At 42.2% G+C, this 16,643-nt stretch overlaps 1 protein-coding gene across 5 annotated transcripts in view; it reads left to right on the top strand.

Moving 5' to 3' along the window:
- The window catches only part of NLGN4X (neuroligin 4 X-linked), a 317,077-nt gene that overhangs the window by 285,693 nt on the left and 14,741 nt on the right, over positions 1–16,643 (top strand). For all 5 annotated transcript variants that reach the window (XM_019823521.3, XM_011291596.4, XM_019823523.3 and 2 more), the window contains one exon: positions 14,076–14,261. In XM_019823521.3, coding sequence (XP_019679080.1) covers positions 14,076–14,261 — 186 coding nt within the window. The remainder of the gene's footprint in view (positions 1–14,075; positions 14,262–16,643) is intronic.

The raw sequence follows: 16,643 nt of genomic DNA, 5'->3' as shown, positions 1-16,643 counted from the left end.
ATCACACATCTTTGAATACCAACAACTGAAAGAATCCTGCTTTTCTCCCACTTTCCCTCTGAAACTCAGAGCAACTACAAAATGTGGGGAACTTTTGTGCCATTCCAGACAGGAAATGCAGAAGAAATAATCACAACAGGCTATCAGAATTCTGTAGAACCCAGATGAAATCATAGATGTCGATCTTCACCAGTGCCTTGTAAAACATCCGTTGAAAAACTTGGTAGATGTTTTTTTATAGTTGGTGGGATTAGTTACCACCTGAATCCAATGATCAGTCACTGTTAAGATAGTCAAAAATAAGACAGTGGTGCACCATTTACGTTCTTACGGGATATATGATGAAACAGAGCATTTTTGCCTCCAGTAGGCAACATGAACCTAACCAAACCTGTGAACTAAATACTAATTGTTTTGTTTTGTTTTGTTTTTTAGGAGATACAGCAGGATGAGATTCAAGACAGCGTAGGAAGCATTCAGTTTATTCTAGAACTCAGGATATTTTTCAGCAGTGGTGTTCAAACTGTAGCTCACAGACCAGGGTGACATCAGCTTGTTAGAAATGCACATTTCTGGCTTCCACCCCATGCTTCCTGAATCTCAAATTTGGGGCAGGGGCCCCCTGGGTCCAGTGTTTTCACAGACCCTGCTGGCCATGTTCATGCCTGCTAACATGGAACAGCCTTGCTTCACAGCAATATTTGCCTGATGTTTTAAAGATACCGATGTCATCAGAAAATGAAGCGAATTTTATTACCGAAGAGATCTTCTCATTATTTTTATTTGCTCTGTCTCTAGATCAGCAGATCACATTATTTGTTGTTCGCTAAAATTACTTGTACAAGCTTTGAAAACTATGTGTGCCTACACCCTACCCCAAAACAACTAATTAAGGATCTCTACCACTGGGGCTTGGGCATGACTATTTCTTAAAAGATGTGTGGACAGGGAGAGTAGTCACCTGTTTCCTGTTACCCAACTCTTTGAAAATAATAGGTGTGTGACCACACACATAACGCAAGGAGCCAGAAATATTGATAAATGAAAGGAACCCCAGTTTCAGTGGCACAAATAAGATAAAGTGTAAAAAGCACTTTGTAAATTATGATAAGGTGATTTGTGTAAAGAGGTTAGCTCTTATTTGAAGGTTCTATCTAAATGCCATGGTCAGTTAAATAATATGTTTTTTACATTTGATTTTTTTTTCTCCTGAAAGCACTTAAAAGAATTTTCCCATGGGAAAAAAAAAAAGGTGTTCAACATAATGGGATCTTTCTTACACATTGAACATAATGCCAAGTTTTGGAGTCATCCTGTTGACAATTAGCCATGACTCTACACTGAGCAAAGTGGACCAGAGAGACATCTTGGCGGACCCAAGTTCTCCCCAGGATGAGGTGTATTAGTTGGCTTTTCAATCAACTTTGGATAATTAGACAAAAAGGATTCCGTTTTCCATCATTTGCGTTTAACACCACTCAAGGTAAACACCTTCTGTGGGCGCTTTACTTATGTAAATATAGACTACAAAACGACAACGTTAAAGTCACGCCAAGGGATCTAACAAGCACTCCTGTGGACTTTGGCAAGGACCTTCACTCTTGGTTGGAGACATGGATGTCCAGACCTCATAGGCAGCATGAGCACTACTGGTTTCTTTGCTACTTGGGCTGTTATAGCCTGAATACCATAGGCTGGGTGACTTAAAAACAATAGATGTTTATTTCTCACCCTTCTGGAGGGCACCGGTCCTGCTCATGGATTAGGCTCTACCCTCATGACCCGATCACCTCCCAAGTGCCCCATCTCCCAATAATAAACCTTGGGGATAAGGATTTCAACATAGGAATTTGGGGGGCAATAAAAGCATTCAGTCCATTGCAAGGGGGAACAGAAGGGGAGTGGCCTTAGTCATTCAATCCAGGTGTCATACCTTATTAGGTGGATTTAGCCCAGTGTGTATGTGACATATCTTATGGACACTACGATCCAGAGTATTTCCCATATGGGAACTGGTAGCCTCATATAGTTTCTGTTAGGGGTGATAAAAATTTTTGGGAATAGGTAGTGGTGATAGATGCACATCACTATGGATATTATTAATCTCACTGAATTGCGTGCTTAGAAACGATGAAAACAGGGGTGCCTGGGTGGCTCAGTCGGTTGAGTGTCTGACTCTTGATTTTGGCTCAGGTCATGGTCTCATTAGTTCATAGGATCTGACAGTACAGAGCCTCGTCGGGATTCTCTCTCTCTCCTTTTCTCTCTCTCAAAATAAGTAAACTTTTAAAAAAATGATGAAAACAGAAAAATGTATATACACATATCTTTATAAGATTTTTGGTTTTAGTTTTCCTCAAATTAAGGACGGTGTGAGGTAGCATGAAAATGTAATACCCCATACATGTTTTTTTTCTCAAAAACAAACCAGATTTATGGGGTGCCTAGGTGATGCCTAAGCATCCGACTTCAGCTCAGGTCATGATCTCATAGTTTGTGGGTTCAAGCCGCACGTTGGGCTCTGTGCTGACAGCTCAGAGCCTGGAGCCTGCTTTGGATTCTGTGTCTTCATATCTCTCTCTCTCTTTCTCTCTCTCTCAAAAATAAACATTTAAAAAATTAAACAAAAACAGATTCACTCAGAGTTTCAGGTACCAAAGGTAAGCATGAATTTGGTCACAAATTCAGCAAAAAAAAAAAAAGAGAGAGAGAGAGAGAGAAAGAGACAGAAAAACATTTGATTCTAGAATTTTTATTTCTGGTAAGAGACAGCTTTTCCTTTTTTCTTGTGTTTCTTTCTGAAGAGCAGTTCTGGGGCTGGTGATAATAGAGGAGGTGGTGCCTGAAGGTGGCAAGTTCTCTTTCTTCTTCAGTGGCTGGCACCTTCCCCGATGACATTAAGAAAAATATACCAAAGTCTGAGACAACCTCGCTCAGCAGACTCTGCCCATTATGTGTAATGACCGCCTAGAGTCTTGAACCTGGAAAAATACTACCTTGGTTTTGCTCCATTTGTTCTTAAAAAGCCAACCCTGGATAGCTACACCTGCCAAGTGCAACTGTGGACAGCCATGCTCCTCCAACTGGGAATCCCTTTTGGTTTTTAGTGTCTACCCCTGAGTTGTACCACCAAAGGTTCTGCTTCTTGGCCTGGGATGGAGCCTACCTATGTCCATTTTTCCTGGGAACTCGGGCTGGTCCAGATGAATCCCTCACCCTGGTTCTGAGATAGCCCAGCCCTCCCTGACTGGAAGTACCATGAAGGCTGGAGAGGATGGTCCTAGCTCACCCAGGAAACACAGTGCAGGATGCAGACATGCTCGTAACAATGTGTTCAGGAGACAAAGGTACACCTGCACCCGGAAGGTGCTCAGTGGCATCGCTCTCTCTAGTTCATTTTCAATGCAGCTGAGTCACATATTGAGAGGCAGTGTACAGTCATGTGGCAGAAGCATCTGGGAGAGGAACTGAATACATTTCCCTCTGAGTCCCTATTTTTAGTACTTTCTGCCCTTGTCAGGTTTGGCAACCTTGAAACTGTTCTGATAGTAATGAAATGAGTCTGTGCTATGCCTCAGCCTTTGAAATTATTCTGTCTTTCTATGTCTCCATCCATCCCTCTATCCCTCCATTCATCCATCCCTCCATCCCTCCATCCATCCTTCCATCCCTCCATCCATCCATCCTTCCATCCATCCATCCTTCCATCCCTCCCTCCATCCTTCCATCCATCCATCCATCCATCCATCCATCCATCCATCCATCCTTCCATTCCTCCATCCATCCCTCCATCCATCCTTCCATCCATCCATCCACCCATCCATCCCTCCATACATGCTTCCTTCCCTCCATCCTTCCATCCATCTGTCCATCTGTCCTTCCATCCATCCATCCATCCATCTGTCCATCCATCCTTCCATCCATCCTTCCATCCCTCTATCCCTCCATCCCTCCATCCTTCCATCCATCCATCCACCCACCCACCCATCAACCCATCCATCCATCCACCCACCCACCCATCAACCCATCCATCCATCCATCCACCCACCCACTCATCCCTCCATCTATCCATCCATCCATCTATCCATCCATCCATCCATCCATCCACCCTTCCATCTATCCATTTGTCCATCCAGTCATCCATCCCTCTATCCCTCCATCTACCCACCTTTCCATCTATCCATCCATCCATCCACCTGCCCACCCACTGACCCATCCATCTATCCATCAATCTATCCATTAATCCATCATCTATATATCCTATCTGTTTATCTATCTGTCTTTACCTATATCTTTATCTATACATACATACACATATATATTTTTCTTAACTAGAAGATCTTTTAAATTCACTATGCATAGTCTTGTTTAAAATGCCTTTGGTATACAAGAACACTTGGGTAAATACTCACTGCTTTAAAAATAGCGACTGTGCCATTCGTTAAAGGTAAATTGAACAAAATATGCTATTGGCCTTTTTTTCATAACCGTCATTACCGCCAAGCCCTTAATAAGTATTTTTCATACACAAGATGATAATAGTAAATCACATTTCCGTGGAGGTGTATAAGACATCACATTCCTCATCCGATCCATGCCATGTGGTGGTGGCAGGATGGGGACAGAACACCATTCAGAGTTTAAGAGAAACCTGGGTTTGATTCAGCTTGTCAAAGTCACAGGACTGGTGACAATGTACCTGACTCAGCCAGGATAAGGCCAGCCATCCCTGGTAGACAGAACACCAGTCCCCTTCTGTTCATATGTGTGCATCCTAACCCTGAGAATATAGACTGTGGTAGGAGGGATGTTGCAGATATATTAAGGATCTTGAGATGGGGAGATCAGCCTCAAATATCTGGGATGATGCAATCTGATCAAAAATCTCCTTAAGGAAGGGAGGCTGGAGGGTCAGAACCAGAGAACATTTCAGCTTGGAAGCAGAATTCAGAGAGAAGATGCTATGCTACCTGCTTAGACGAAGGAAGACAGAACCATGAAGAAAAGTCCGTGCACGGCCTCTGGGTGCTGGACAAGGAAAGGGAGCAGGCTCGGTGTTAGAGGCTCCAGAAGGAACCCGCCGTCCAGCCCTTTAGATGCCGACCTCTAAAACTGTACGATGAGAAATACGTGTGGGATTAAGGCACCAGGTTCGTGGCACTTTGTTACAGCAGCAAAAGGAAGCTAACATAAACATCATTTAATTTTCATTTGTTTGCTGATGATCTACCTATTGCCAGAATTTGAGTTTCAAGCCGTCCAAAAAAACAAACAAACAAACAAAAAACAAAAAACTGGTTCATTGCTACATCTTTACCACAAGGACAATCAGTGCCTAGACTATTGTAGGCACCCATGAAGATCAGGTTGAACTGACTCATAAGTAAATTACCCGCCTACGCCTGTTAAATATTTGATCTCTATTACATCTTCATTATTTTAAGATCTCTGCTTTGTCCACAGTTGACTCTGCCTCTGATTCTGCTTTTGCTTTCTGGCCGTCATAAGGATAATGGTATCCAGTTGAACCCGAGGGTACCGGCCAAAATTCAGTGAACCCAACGTGGTCTCTACATGCCGTCTGTGCAGGAAGGACTTCAGATGTTCTTGACTCTGGAACGTTGCTTTCTTTAAGCAAAAGTTGGTGGGATAAAATTTCTTACGTGGAGAATCAGCACAATTAGAGTTCCTTACTGTCTCATCTTTCAGAGCAGAGAGTTATGGGGACACCTGGCTGGCTTAGTCAGTAGAGCGTACAAGTCTTGATCTTGGGGTTGTGAGTTCAAGCCCCATATTTGGTGTAGAGATTACTTAAAAAAATCTTTTTTTAAATTTTTTAATGTTTATTTATTTTTGAGTGGGAGGGAGAGAGAGACAGAGACAGAGTGGGAGTGGGAGAAGGGCAGAGAGAGAGGGAGACATAGAATCAGAAGCAGTCTCCAGGCTCCAAGCTGTGAGCACAGCCCGACGTGGGGCTCGAACCCACGAACTGTGAGATCATGACCTGAGCCGAAGTCGGATGCTTAACCAACTGAGCCCCCCAGGCACACTAAAAATAAATCCTTAAAAACCAGAGTTACCCTCTTTTTGAGATGAATCTATCCATACCTGTTTTGTCATATGGTCTATTTAATGTTTTTGTACGTTATTTTTCTGTGAGAAATCTCAATTTCTGCCTTTTAAATCCTCAGGAAAGCATTCCCTGCCTCTTCAGGTGCCACCAGAGTTACCCAAAATGACAATACCAGTTATAGCAATAAGCGTTAGTACAATAAAAGATAGAATGGGATGTGGTAGCTGCTTGCAAGTGGGGAAAACCTTTTCACTTTCTTTTCTTTTTTTTTTAATTTTTTTTTTCAGTATTTATTTTGAGAGACAGCGGAGGAGGGGCAGAGAGAGAGGGAGAGAATCCCAGGCAGGCTCTGTGCCATCAGCACAGAGCCAGACGTGGGGCTCAAACTCACTAATGGTGAGATTGTGACCTGAGGGGAAACCGAGAGGAGGACACCGAACCGACTGAGCCCCGCAGGCTCCCCTAGCCTCCTCCCTTGCTGCCTTAGGTTACATTACATCTCTACATCTTCCAGTCCACCATGACTGCACGTGTGTGAGCAAAGGTACTGTGACGAGCCTTAGGAAGGGCCTCCCCAGCTGTGTTGTGTTTGTGGGGAACAAGACCTTGAGAGTCGTGGGCATACCAGCTAGCTCTGAGAAAAATAGCAAAGACAGTAATAACACGTAATAACACTGATGTTAGAACGGTCATGGGCATGATCTATAATAAGTGACAACGTAAGGAAGCAGCGAGCACTCGAAAGCGTTCAGCCAAAGGGACCGCTTTAGCGCGTGATACACGGAGGATATGTGCACAACTGTGCCTTCACTCAGTTCTGGAAAAGGTCATCTTTAAAGACCTTTCTGTTCCTGAAACTAAACTTCGCAGTGGGACTTTAACTCTTTCATATACCCTCACACTTACTTATTACTCAAGAGTGTGCTATTTCATCTGAGATGTTGTTGTTTTTTTCTTAATTAAAGCAACTTCTGGGGGTGTCCGGGTGGCTCAGTAGGTTAAGCACCCATCTACGGCTCAGGTCATGATCTCACGGTTCGTGGGTTCAATCCCTGCATCAGGCTCTGTGCTGACAACCCAGAGCCTGCAGCCTGCTTCAGATTCTGTCTCCTTCTCTCCCCCTCACCTGCTCGCTCTCTCTCTCTCTCTCTCTCTCTCTCTTTCTCTCTCAAAAATAAACAGACCTTAAAAACAATTAAAACAACTTCCGTATCTGTGTTCCAGGTTTGCTGGAGAAAAGCAGTGATGGAAAACCTAGGGATGTTTCTGGGCACAGAAAAGATTGTGTGAGCTACGAGATAATGTCAGGTTTTGATAGAGTTGAGAGAGAATGCATTGTCCTTATTTCATTTAGTTCTTGTGATTATGGTATGGAAAAATAAGAACAGACCAGAGTAGTTCTGGTCTGCCCCCAGATAGTATCTAACGGTAAGTACTAGGAAACACTGTGAGTATCTCCACTAGCATGCTTATGTGCAATGGAGGCTAGCAAATCATGTTGAAACAGAGCAGCACATTTTGAATTACTGTACTTTAGAAGAAATTATGGCAATTATGTTTCCTATTTGTAAAATACTGTTGTGTAAATTGGCTTTTCTTCTATATGCACTTTAGAGGGCTCTGATTACCATGTACAAAATGTGCATCCTATGTATGCTTTATAAATACACTTTGATGCCAAAAATAGAACTTTCAGTTCTAATCAGTTTTTAAATGTGTGGTGAGTACTAAGGAGGGCACTTGTTGGGATGAGCCCTGGGCGTTCTATGTAAGAGATGAATCACTGAATTCTACTCCAGAAACCAGCAGTACTCTGTATATTAACTAACTTGAATTTAAATAAGTAAATTTAAAAAAAAAAAGAAGAAGAAGAAAGAAAGGGGCGCCTGGGTGGCTTAGCTAGTTGAGCATCCAACTTCAGCCCAGGTCATGATCTCACAGCTTGTGAGTTTGAGCCCCGCGTGGGGCTCTGTGCTGACAGCTCAGAGCCTAGAGCTTGCTTCAGATTCTGTGTCTCCTTCTCTCTCTGCGCCTCCCCTGCTCACACTCTGTCTCTAAAAAATACATAAAATGTTGAAAAAAAATTTTAATAAAGAAAAAAACCAAATAGAAGCTTGCAAATGCAAAAAAAAAATTGTACAAGTTTTCAAGGTATCTGTGTGTGGGAGTGTGTGAGAGTGATTGCTAAAGAAAGCAAAAATTGGAAAAAAATGTAAACCCAGATGTAGGATTAAGTGTAAACAATCCACGTTCCTAGAGCTAAACACTTAAATGTTGGATTTCCTTCCAGAGTTTATAATTTACACCCCGCTTTATTGTGTTAATAAAAAAGAGATCTTATCACACGGTATTCAGAAACTCACTCCTTTCTCCTGAGAGATCTTAGATGTTTTTCTGTGTCCACAGAAATCAAGAACCTCTCATTATATGGTTCAGCCAACATGATTTACGCAACAAATCTTTTATGCATGGGCACTGACATTGCTGTCATCTCTCATTTTCAAAGTCACAATCAAAAAGAATTGATCCTTGGGTGGCTGGCAACTTTTATACCTTTAAATAAAGATTTTTTATATATATCTAGAAAGCATAGAAATAGAACTTCAGTGTCAGAAGGTTTCAGGTTTTCATCTTCATGGGTTTTGTCGATTTTTTCAAGTTGGGGAGCACTATGTTTAGACTAATGGTAATGAATAGGTTGGAAGCGGCCAGGATGGAGGGGTGAGCTGGAAGTCTTATCTTGGGCACTGGGGTGTGGACCCAGCAGAGTGATGAGGTACATTAGCTGTTTCAGAAATAAAAGCAAAAAGATTTGAGGGCCAAGTGAATGCAAGTCCCACAAATCTAGAGGAATGTTCCAGCATGGGGTCTCGAATGGAAACTCATCTAACGTTGGCTCAAAGGATCTGGTTCCAACATGGCCATTGCCAAAAATTTCATCACTGTGAAACTTATTAACCTTCATATATTGATCTATATTATATACTAAACAAAACTGTGTTTCTTATTTTGTGCTTGGTTTCCAGAATATAATTGGTTTTAGTTTGTGAATTGATGTAATTTCAACTAAAGTAGTATAAAAAACCTGCACAGCCTCAGTGTAAATACTGTGTGGAAATATAATATACTTTATGGAAATAATGCAAGGATTCCCGTTAACAACTTAATGGACCCTTTGTTTGGAAACCTGTGCTACAGAAATCGTGTGTGTTCGTAATTGTCTTTGATTTATAAATAGATTTATAAATTTTTGTTCTATTTATAAATAGATTTATAAATAGATTTTGACCCTGTATGACTTTGGTGTGATAATTAAATGCAGTAGAAGGTTATGACTCATGTCATTGTTAAGTAAACTAAAAACTACAAATAGAGACATTAAATTTCAATTAGTTGTCCCCCATCAGGCTCAAAGATTTGGAATATATACCTTTTCTCCCCTTCCATCCATCCTGTGCAAGTATATACCCTTTTGTTAAATCGTAAATTATTCCAGCAGGAAGACTTCAGCTTCACATTGTAATAAGTGCACTCAGTGAATGATTTCCTATAAACATCAGAGAATAGACATTTGCATTTATGTGGCTGATTTTCATTTTTATACCTCTGCTCTATTCTTAGCATAGATTCCTTTCCAGCCTCCTTTATGTGACCTAAAGTGAATTCTATTTATTCTTGTTGAAGAATTTTTGTGTAAACATTCCATTTTGCTTTTGCTCTATTAAATTTATACGATAGAGGTATTATGATTTAATAATGGCTACTGATTTGTCAATTCCCATGCTACTCTGTGTCTGTTTCTCTATCCATCCATCCATCCATCCACCCACCCATCTATATCTATCTATCTACCTATCTATCTATCCATCCCTATATCTATCTATCTATCTATCTATCTATCTAATCTATCCCATACTTATATACACGTATGTTCTCACACAATGACGTATTTATACATATACATTCTATATACATATACATTATACAAATATGTATATACATATATGACCTACATATACATGTGTATATAGGTCCTATTAATAATTTATAGTCTCCACTGTATTTCAGAAATTCTTTTAGAAGCACAGTTGAGACTCCAGTTCCACCAATCACCAGTGAATACACACAATAAAATTATACACTAAAATATTCTGTATTCTCTTGGTAATTATCTTTTAGTTAATGGTCACCCAAGAAAAGGTCTCCTGTACTTATGTAATGAATTATGTCCTAAAAGAAAATTAACTGTAGCTTTAAAGTTCTATTCCAGAAGAACAAAAGGGCCGTCACATCTGACACCATCGGGCTTCGTTACAACCACTGACTTGCCTCTGTGAAAAGCCACGCGACCTGGAATCATTCTCCTAAGCCCTATGGTGCAATTCAGAAGAGCAAGACGCCTTGAGATTGTGATGTCCTGCCACAAAAGCCTGAATCTGTGATTTCTGGCTTGCGGGCATTTCTCATGGGCCATATTAAAAAATTTTTTTTCAATGTTTAATCATTTTTGAGAGAGAGAGAGAGAGACACAGCATGAGCGGGGGAGGGGCAGAGAGACAGGGAGACACGGAATACAAAGCAGGCTCCAGGCTCTGAGCTGTCAGCACAGAGCCCAACGCAGGGCTCAAACCCCTGTGAGAGCACGACTTGAGCAGAAGTCCTACGCTTAACCGACTGAGCCACCCAGGCACCCCTCTCATGGACCATATTTTAAAATGACCACTGGACACCTGAGCTTATCTCTTGTGAGTATGTATATTGTTTGGTTCCTTCCAGCGCTTTGAATGAAACTTGGTCCCGATCTTGTCACAGTAGGTCTGAGTTCAAGTATGTGCTTTCTGTCTCTCTCTCATTGTTCTGTTGTTGGCGGGGGGTTGGGGCGGGAGGAGGGGGGCTGGGGGGGCTGACTGATTTACAACCTTCATTTCAGAGACAGTAAATCTCAAAAGCCAAATGTTTCATCAGCTGAAATGCTTAACGGATTTGGAGCCAAGAGTGCTTATCAGTGAAAGAAGCCATTTGTTTAAAATCTCTGGTTTTAGCCAGCCAAGGGGCTGCTTCTATTAATTCATCTACAGCGTATATGGAAAGAGATGTGCTTCTCGAGGGGACAGACTTCTAAGGATGCCTCTACCAGCTCTCGGCTTTGGTGATGTGCATGGCCGTTTCCAAACGGATTACCTACTCTCACGTTCATAGAACTGCATGATAGGAAACTGATACACATCTTGTTTCTGCATTATATCAAGCACTCTATTTCCACAATCAGAATAGGAAAGAAATATATTCTTGCAGGGTAAAATAAAATTGCTTGCCTTCATTCTGCACCTGCAATAAAAACTCTGCCTTGTTGATTGTTTAAATTAAAAGAGACGGTGGAAAAAAAATCCCTGGATGATGCAGTGAATGAAGATTCCATGGCAGCAACTATGGAAACACCAACTTCAAAAAAACCCACGTTCATTTGCTAAACTTCAGGCATGCACGGAGAGCTGTTTCCCTCAGGACTTTTGGAAGGAATTCAGAATCGCAAAGATCAAACCTTTCAATAGGAGGCTGTTAGAAAAGCTAAGATTTGCCAGGGTATAGAATATTAATTAGCCTGCCATTGGAGAGGTTACAACAGTCATGTTTTGCTGGGGAGGGGCTTCAGTTCCATAAAGGCTAGCGATTCACCGTATGTTGCAAATCCTCACTGGTGCCCCGCGGAAACAAAATAAGCAAATAGGTCATTCTGGGAGAGCTCACAGAGGGGGAGAGGGAGTGGAGGAAGGATGTGTTGAAGACAGAGGGGTTCTGCCAGAAAATTACTGGAGCCTTTAGGAATGAATCACCGCTTTCCTTAATGGGGAAAGAGAGGCTTGTCTTATGGTTATTAAACGGCACCCAAACTACCATTATGAGCCCGTTTCATACATAAAGCTGCATGAAAGGGCCTTTGCTCCCAAGCAGGGCGCGATGCATTTTATGAGAAACGGTGCAAAAGGTTGCACGATGAATGCCAGAGCCAGGGAACACTCGTTGGCATGAAACGCTAATTAGTAATTGCTAATTAAATAAGGGAGGGGCTGGTAACGTCGGAACGTTCCCACTAATGACAGGCTCATCTCAGCTCCACCCCTGAGAATGCTGGAGAGGCCTGAATCTTCGAGATGCCCTGGCCATGCATCTCTGCAGATACAGGAGATCGTGAGTGCACTTAGTGCATTTTCAGAACCAGGTTTTGCTTCATGTGACTTCAGGGCCTCAGTCAGTCTGTCTTCACCCAAACACTGCAGCAGGTGGCTGTAGGAACGGAATAAGCACTTACTGAAATGGCTGGGAAAAAGGAGGTGGGATGGAAGGGGGTGTTTGGGGGCAAGGGCACAGAAGAAAGTAAAGTGACTAAGAAGCAAACAAAACACCTTTTTAGCATTTGGTGTTGTTTTGTCAGAAGGCCTAGGCAAGACAGAAGTGGATACAAAGGTAGACCAACATGGGTGCGGTGCGTTAACCTTGGCAGAAGCTGGGACGAGCAGCGGTAGTTTCGAATTTGAGAAGGAGAGGACTTGTCTGTCCGGAAAACGACTTCAGACATCAGAGGGAAGGCTTGTTTCGAGGTCACGATCGTTTTTGCCACGAGAGAGAGACAGACGAGTCTGGGATCCATCTGACCACGTTGCTACAGGAAAAGCTTTGGGTTGCCTTCTTTGCAGCCTCTAAGGGCGAATTGGGAATGTGATGCCTTTGGTGAAATTGGTTCCTCAATTTATAGAATCATCCTTCTTTTTTTTTTTATTTTTTTTTAACATTTATTTATTTTTGAGGCAGAGAGAGACAGAGCATGAACGGGGGAGGGGCAGAGAGAGAGGGAGACACAGAATCGGAAGCAGGCTCCAGGCTCTGAGCCATCAGCCCAGAGCCTGACGCGGGGCTCGAACTCACGGGCCGCGAGATCGTGACCTGAGCGGAAGTTGGATGCTCAACCGACTGAGCCACCCAGGCGCCCCGAATCACCCTTCTTTTTAAAAGAAGACATACCAGCTCGTGCTATTTCAGGGACAGTTGCACTGATTTGAACATGCACCGTAATTCGGCTCAGATTACAGAGTTTCATGTTTCTGTGTGCGACTCTAATACGTTGTCTATAAGGGGTGGGCGCTAAGTAAGAGTGGAGTCCCAGGATCTGTCATTTAGTTTGAAACTTAAGCATTAAAAAGAATGAAAATATCAATAAGGAATTCAATGGGGAAAAGCTGACAACCTGTAATGCTTTTTTGGACACACAACACACACTTACACACAGACACCAACACACAGATGCCCCAGCCCAACACACACACTTATTTTTCCCTGAAAAACTTCTTTTAGGATATCCCTGAAAAATTTTTTCAAGGAGGACTTTCTCATTTTACAACCAACGTGTGTAGACAAATGATAACTTGAATCTGGTAAAATTTATGGTCTCTGGTATTATCATATATTATAAATATTTGAGATTGATTTCGCCTGATATGTTAGCCCTGTACAGACTCATAGAGGAGGCATTTTATCATCAGAAACAGAACCAATAGAAACAGAAGCAATAACCATCATCACGATTATTTACATAATAAAATCCTTCCTGCCATGAAAAATGCTTTCCACTGGTGCTTCTCATTTATAGGAAGACAACCAAAGAATGAACAGGGTAAACCCTGAGATATATTTTCTTTATTTTCTAAGTGTTTATTTATTTATTTTGAGAGACAGTATGTGTGCGAGCCAGGAGGGACAAGGGCAGAGAGAGAGAGACAGTGAGAGAGAGAATCCCAAGCAGTCTCCACACCATCAGCACACGGAGCCTGACATGTGGGGCTTGAACCCACAAACCGAGAGATCATGTCCTAAGCCAAAACCAAGAGTCAGACGCTGAACCGACCGAGCCACCCAGGCACCCCCATGAGATTTATTTCCAAATACCGGAGAGGTTTATGTGCTTTGTTATCATCAACAACCCAAAATATCCTGTGTTCTCTTGTAGGGTTTTTAAGTACCGGTGACCAGGCGGCCAAAGGCAACTATGGGCTCCTGGACCAGATCCAGGCACTTCGGTGGATTGAGGAGAATGTCGGGGCCTTCGGCGGGGATCCCAAGCGAGTGACCATCTTCGGCTCAGGCGCGGGGGCGTCTTGCGTCAGTCTGTTGACCTTGTCGCACTATTCAGAAGGTAACAAGGGCATCCCCGTGTTGGTGCATGACCCCCAGGGCTGACTGGTGAACACATGTGGAGTTCATATCCAAGGTGCCTGCTGGTGGTGTCACCATAAGTCTCTCTCGAATCCTCTGCAGAAAGTCCCCAGATGACATGATCTCACATTGCTTTCTTTAAAAAATTTTTTTTAAGTTTTTTTTATTTAGAGAGAGAGAGAGAGCATGCAAAGGCGTGAGTGATGGAGGGGCAGAGAGAAAAGAAGAGAGAGGATCCCAAGTAGGCTCCGTGGTGTCAGCACAGAGCCCACTGTGGGACTTGAACCCAAGAACCATGAGATCGTGACCTGAGCCGAAACTAAGAGTTGGATGCTTAACCGACTGAGCTTCCCAGGAGCCCCTCACATTGTTTTCTTTTAGCTCAGCTTTGTTTGCATTTTAACCATTTAAATGACAGCAATTCAGTGCTGGTTACAACAATTGGAACATAATGACTATTATAGGAAGACCAACACTTTGCTTTTGCCTTCCTGACTTTATTCGGTCACCTTTAAATTTTAAGGCCTTCTCATTTCAACTTGGGAGAGATAATACAGAAGAGAAACAGTCATGTGGAAGACGGATGCACATTTTTACATTCCATAAGCAACGCAGCTTGTGGTCGTGTGGTTTTAAAAGTCAATTGGGTCACCCACACTAACTTGGGGTGGCTCCTTCGTGTCCACTGATGACCGATGTTCCAAGCAATTTGAGAGGAGGGGTTTCAGAGAGAAGTCAACTGGAATTAGATGCATTCATAATAACTTCCTGGCTGCCCCCTCAAAAACAAAAACATAACAGAGGTACCTGGGTGGCTCAGTCGGTTAGCATCCGACTTTGGATCAGGTCATGATCTCACGGTTCATGGGTTTGAGCCCCATGTTGGGCTCTGTGCTGACAGCTTGGAGCCTGGAGCCTGCTTTGGATTCTGTGTCTCCCTCTCTCTCTGCCCCTCCCCCGCTTGTGCTCTGTCTCTCTCTCCCCAAAATAAATAAACATTAAAAAAAACCAATAAATAAACAACCCAGGAAAATGCAAATAAACATTCTCTGTGATGATCTAAATTATCAGGGTCATGTTATATTTCCTTCCATGTCATTGGTTGGTTGAAGAATTGCACCATTTTTATTTGAACCATTTTCATCAAAAGTACTTGAAACCTTAAAGGAGTTATTTGTTTTTCTTTAAAGAGTCTTGCAAAAGGAATGAAAAGGTCAAAATATTTTGAAGACTAATAAATACATAGAATTTTAATAAAATAGAATCAAAAAAACTGAAGAGGACCTTGAAGTGTATCTACCCCAAAGCCCTCATTTATCAAAAAGGAAATTGAGGCTCAAAGAGGTTGTATAACCTGCCTAGGGTCACACAGCAAGTGATGGAGGCAGGGAAGAAACCCAACTTCCCAGACCCTGATTCAAACCTATTCCCACCATTCTTCCTTAGCTATTAAAAACTGTGCCAGAGTAGAGGGTAGCCTTGATCTTCTGTGCAGAATAGACTGGCTGTACGGGATTCATGGATATCTGCGCGCAGAACAACTATCAGGAAAGCCCTGATTGTCTCTCCTATTTGGTATTTTACCTACCAACTGCTTCTCCACTTTCGGCTTCCAGTGTTGAAGTTCAGATTTCCTCAAGGTATTCTGTAGCTCTTAGGAAATACAAATGTTCAGCTCGAGTAGAAATTTTAACTAGCAGCAGGCACTGATGTGACCAGTAGATTTGCGGCTTAGTAAGGAGATTCAAAATGCACCTGTTATTAGGATGCTCAGTCCAAGAGCCATAAGCAACCATCAGTCAAATCAAAGGTGACAGGGCTATAGATTATTTCATAATGTCTAAGGAGAGGTCACATTACGGGCTCACATTTATATTAACACTTCATTTTTACAAAAATGAAACAGTGGATAATTAGAGGGGTTGTTGGCAATATCAATACCTATAGCATTCCAGAAAATATTTAGACTTTCCCACTTTTCAACTGATATAATCCCAGTTCTCAAGTTAGCAAGTAGTCAGGACCAGCTTCCTTAGTAATCAAACACAGGAAACCAAATCTAATTGGAGGAAGAGCATTAATTACTTAAATCAGCATGTCGGAAGTGATCAAGCTCCATGGCAGTGCTGGGCATGGGTCGCATCTCTACACAGCAGCTTTTCAAAACAACCCAGCAATGTAATGAGCACTATGAAAATAACTAGATAGTTGGCCTTAGAATTATACTTCTAGCGATGTAGTCCCCAAAAAAGCAATCAACAGATGCATGGAAAATGATGTTTTCTTGAAAATGTTTGCCACAGTATCATAGCAAAGAATCAAATGAGAAGCTCCAAGATTAAAAAGACAAGAAAGTTATAAG

The sequence above is a fragment of the Felis catus genome, chromosome X (genome assembly GCF_018350175.1).
Source record: "Felis catus isolate Fca126 chromosome X, F.catus_Fca126_mat1.0, whole genome shotgun sequence".
Taxonomy (NCBI): Eukaryota; Metazoa; Chordata; class Mammalia; order Carnivora; family Felidae; genus Felis; species Felis catus.
Note: the sequence above shows the minus strand (reverse complement) of the source record. Positions and strands in the feature narration are given on the sequence as shown.